The 5033-nt window shown below is 39.4% G+C and overlaps 1 protein-coding gene across 1 annotated transcript; it reads right to left on the reverse strand.

Moving 5' to 3' along the window:
• Positions 1 to 840: 840 nt before the first annotated feature.
• Positions 841 to 4894, reverse strand: LOC117152198. Its single transcript, XM_033323109.1, has 3 exons — positions 4744 to 4894; positions 1402 to 1834; positions 841 to 1114 (listed from the first exon to the last, which is right to left on the reverse strand). Exons 1-3 carry the CDS (start codon positions 4892 to 4894, stop codon positions 841 to 843), a joined length of 858 nt encoding a protein of 285 aa, XP_033179000.1.
• Positions 4895 to 5033: the final 139 nt, after the last annotated feature.

The following is a 5033-nucleotide window of genomic DNA, read 5'->3' on the forward strand; positions in this document are numbered from 1 at the left end:
TATAATTAAGATAAAAATTTTCGTATTAAATTCATCGGGTTGAATATTTATAACTCTTTGTATATTTCACTTTCGTTTCCGCTTTATGGCTAAAATAAATCTTTGCTTGTGTCACGACCGGCTCAGTTCAAAACCGGAGATAAAGGTGTCAACACTTGGCAACAATATATATCGCTGAAGCGAAGTGCCTAATGAACCATCAATATCCCCACGGTGCTTCCGCCGAATGTTCGAGAAGAAGGCGTGCGTGGCAACAGTCGCGGACGCCTAACAAACTCGAGGACAGTGGTGATAGTGAGGGGTGACAAAAGAAAAATAACCGAGTTGTAAGAGTCAGTCTTGAAAAGTCACGCTTAGAGCTCGGAAGCAAATTGTAAACCACGTGTTAGAAAAAAAGTAAAGTTTCTTTTTTATTTTTCATCTTAAATTTGTTTTTATTTTTTTGTGTGTGTGTTATTTTACGCGACACGTGCATGGTTCCAACCCTTCTGGTCATCTGAAACAAAAAATCAAACGGATTCTTAATCAGTAAAAATGTCGCTATCGCTTTTACCTCGGAGAAGTAAAAAAATTTTTTTCATAAAATGGCGGCCGTTTGAAAAAAAAATTTTTCACGTTTTTTTTAACAGTTTCAAATTTTTTAAAAATAGTAAAAATTAAAATGTTCGACTTTAATATGCTAAGCGACATAGAGGGATGTATAGGGAAGGTTCACATAAAATTTCAAATAAATCGGTTCTTGAAAGCTTGAAAAAAGTAGTTTCGAGAAAAACGCGTTTGAAGTTTTAAGTAGTTTCAGGCAGTTTTACTCGTATAATGGTACGGTATACTTACATACTTTCAATCAGCGATTTCTGCTCCATACAATGGGCCTTCCTCCACTTCAAAATGTTCATTCTCTGAAGTTCTTTCGTGTAGACGAGCAGTCCTGGCGGCTTCCTTTGAACCATCCGAAACTCGGATTTCAGAACGTTCGATCCAAGTTTCGTCCCGTTTGACAGCGAACGTGTCACGTAAATTTAAGGGTAGGTTGATGAAATAAAGTAGCTGAGTCGTAACACAACTACTGTCTTTATTTTCTAGCACAGGTTTACACTGATCGGAGAGATGTTCACTGTTCGATGGTCTTTTTTCTATTTCTCCCTAGGTGTTCTCGTCTCATTACGGAGGAAAGCTCGGTGTGGGTGTGGCCTTTTTAATTAACAACGCGGATTCGTTGTTCGCACCTTCCGTTAAGAAAAGTGAGGGTAACGATCCACGATGCCAATTGGTTATAGGTCATGTTAATAAATGAAGATAGGAGGAGAAAGCCTCCTACCAACGTGGCTAGTAGGTAATATTGTTTATGGGAAAAACCAGCTTTTTCGTTAGACAAGTATTGGGTTTTTCCCATTAGGTAACTATCTGCTTTCCCCGTAATTAGTAAGGACGTATAACAACCTAAGGGTTGTTTCAAGGACCATCCATAAACAGATAACACAAAAATAATAAACTAAAAGTTTAAGTTTATGGTGGGTCCCTGGGCTAATTGAGGGTACGCGGTGAAGACCTGCACACATCCGGCCTTTAATATGAATTGACGTTACAAACGCATGGCTTCTGGACCAATCGTAATTCCCGTAACGTCCAATATTTTTTAAATGGGTAATAAAACCTTCATTCAAAATACTAACAGCGAGAAAAGTAGCAATTTCAATGATCCGCGTTCCTGCATGAATGTGTTTCGGAGCAAAAGTCCATAACAAAGAATTTAACGAATCGTTATTATTCTGAGTTTCAGAACCCAAACATCGTTCTAATAAGGTATTTGCAGACAAACTTACATCCTCGACGGCTCAGGGGATAGTGTTAAGAGGGGTGGTCCCTCTCAATGTCCAAACCAAGGAACGACTCCCTCAGGCAGGAGAAGACGCAGGAGTGCTCCAGCAGCAATTCGAAAGAGGTCCTGGGGCATTCCAGCTGAGCGTCGGGCGGTCCACCGTAGAGTTTTAGTCGGTATAGTCCGACACTACCTCGCCGCTTCCAAGAGCGGGGAAAGAGGGGTGTCTATGAGGATTTCCCCACGTATAAAAAAAAGACAAACTTTCATGCATTCGCAACGTCTACCGTCTATTGTTCGATTTGTTCCGGTTGGACCAGTTTACTTGCCGCGTCACCAAAATCATTGTTGTAACTCGGTAAATAATTGGAATTTTGAAAAATCCCTTTGAGGATATACTCTTGAATGTCTAAACTTTGAAAATATGAAAAAATGTCTGATTTTTTCAAATTTCTAGACTAGAATACCCCCTTAATGGAATATATGATTGATTTTAATGCAAAGCTCAAGGATTACTTGTGTGGCGGCACTCGACCACGGAAATTTCCAACGGCTCCGCGACACAAAGCGTAAGGCTTGACAGGCCCAATGTGCCATCGATATGCCTACGGTTCTTTCGCCGAATATTCGGAAGAATGCATATGCGGCAACCGTCGCGGACGTCTAATAAACGCGCGCGTAGTGGGGATATCGAGAGGCAACAAAGGAAAGAATCTGTTTGGCTTTGAACCAAAAGATTCATTCTGCCCCGAGCTACGAAGTGCGAAAGGTTAAGCGAAGCCAACACAATCAGAGAAACGGGTTATTGACTCTTAATGGTCATTGTTAATTGTTATTTGTTCGTTGTTAATCGTTAACCGTTGTCAATCGTTAATCGTAGTTAATCGTTATTTGTTGTTAATTGTTAAGAGTTTAATGAACGTTATTGTTGAAAATCAAGAGTATTTCTTGTGGGCACCTTCACCGACGATCGTCTCACTTGCAATAAAAATTCTGTTACGATTCTCTTAGTAGCTATTAACCTTTAATTTGGTCTATCCTTTGGTTCTTTATATGTACAGGGTGATCGGTAACTGGTGGTACAAGCGAGGAGGTAATTCTACGCGAAAAAAGAAGTCGAAAATATAGAATAAAAATTAAAAAAAATTTTTTTTTTGTTTTTTTTTAATTTTTCCATCGAGACAACGATCTACGGTGAGATCCGCTATAACGTATCGCACGCGTACCGAGCGAAAATCCAAAGTCGATTTTCTCGAAAACAACGCCTCAAACGAACACTTTTTATTCTATATTTTCGATTTCTTTTTTCGCGTAGAATCACCCCCTTTCCGCTTGTACCACCTGTTACCAACCACCCCGTATATTTTAGCACTTTTATAGGATCAGAATTTAATGTAGTTTCATTCGTTTTCAATCCATCTTTTTAGATATAGCACGATATGATTCTCTTAATGGAATATTCTATATTTATTAGAAGAACTTTTTTATAAAAATAATATTAAATTTTAAGCTTTCACGATGGTAAAATGTATTGAAACAAATTCCAAGTCTGTCCTGAAGAAATAGAATGCAATATTCATGAAACGTCGGTGCAACGTGTAAGTGCAACATTGACACGAATGTTCCCGCAAAATCAATAACATGACAATATAATTGAATAATTTAAGTTTGTTAATCAAGCAAATTTATTTTGTGCAACAATTTGCATAAAGAAGATGAAAAAGTGTTACGTAACGATAAGTTTATAAATGCAAAGTAAGGGAATAGTTATTATCTTTAGTCCTCCAATTCTTATACCTCAGATTATGATACAATCAAAGAAGCGTTAATTTATATCTTTATTGACATAAAACAACAGGTTTCAGGACGTTATTTTGAAATGTATGTAAAAACATTTATTAATAGTTTTATTGTAGTAATTACAAATTTTTTGTACGATATTTTTTTAGTACATGTGGAGGATATGTGTATTCAAGTATCGCGAAATAAAATGGACAAACTATTATCGTATGTAATTTGTTAAATATATTTCGTACATGAAAATTAATTCAGCACAAATTACAAGTCCTAGTACGATACACAGACGCAGAATAAATACATGTTTGTAGCGGTACGCGAGCAGGACAATTCAAATCCTGTTGTTGTTTCGTTTCGGAGTAGCATGACCGTTAGGTCACAGGTATTGTAAGGAGTAATGAACTCCGAGCAAAACAATGTCGCCGCTACTTTCAGCCGTCAAACGCAGTCGAGTTCAAATTTTCCGACTGTCCCCCGACCAGTATAAATAAACAGACGAAATTACGGGCATGAAGTTCATCGATCGCAGCCGAAGCATTCGGACGCATAAGTATCAACAGAGTTTCTCGATGATAACGCGTATTTATTTCGTGAGATATATCGTACCTGGACTTGTGCTTTGTGTTGAATTAATTTCCATACACAAAATATATATTTAACAAATTGCTCACAAAAACAGTTTGTCTATATTATTTCGTGATATTCGAAACGATCTATCCTGCACACGTTATTCTCAAGAAACTCCGTAGATACTTCTTATGCGTCCGAATGCTTCTGCAGCGATCGATGAACTTTTCGATTGCTACCGGTTGAAACGCTTGACTCCCACTGATCACTTCCTGAACAGGCTTCCTCCACTCTATCCGCGGCCTAGATTATTCTATATGGCTTCGTGTCGTCAATAACCGCCAAAACTACTCGCCGTATACGATCGGGTAGCCGGTTTTTCCATAGAGTAAGGATGAACTGCTCCGACGCCAAGGGACTTGGCCAGCTTTCTCAGATCATGATAGAATTGGGATGGCTTACGGTCGCCCATCACCTCCTCTTTTTCTACTAGCCTCTTTACCCTTTCGCTGTCGGATTCGGCCAGACTCCGTATCAGCTCCTCCTTTAACCGGTCATACTGACTAACTCAACAGAGGAATCCAAATCAACATGCTCCAGTCGCTTCAAGTACTCTGGTTCGAGGCACCCGAGCAGGAGCTTTTTATCTGTATATCTATCTCGATTCCCGCTGCCTCGAGCTGTCTCTCCAATAAGGAGAACCAGAATCATCTGCGGCTTCATCGGAGGCACGCGGATTGGTTGCGGGGCTGTAAGTGTAGCGCGTTTTGCTTCGACATCTTCGATCACATCGGAGTCACCAATGTGGCGGATGAAAAGAGAGTTTTGCGTTTCGTCCCGGGACTACCGG

Source organism: Bombus impatiens, unplaced genomic scaffold, assembly GCF_000188095.3.
Source record: "Bombus impatiens unplaced genomic scaffold, BIMP_2.2 scf_0780, whole genome shotgun sequence".
Lineage (NCBI taxonomy): Eukaryota > Metazoa > Arthropoda > Insecta > Hymenoptera > Apidae > Bombus > Bombus impatiens.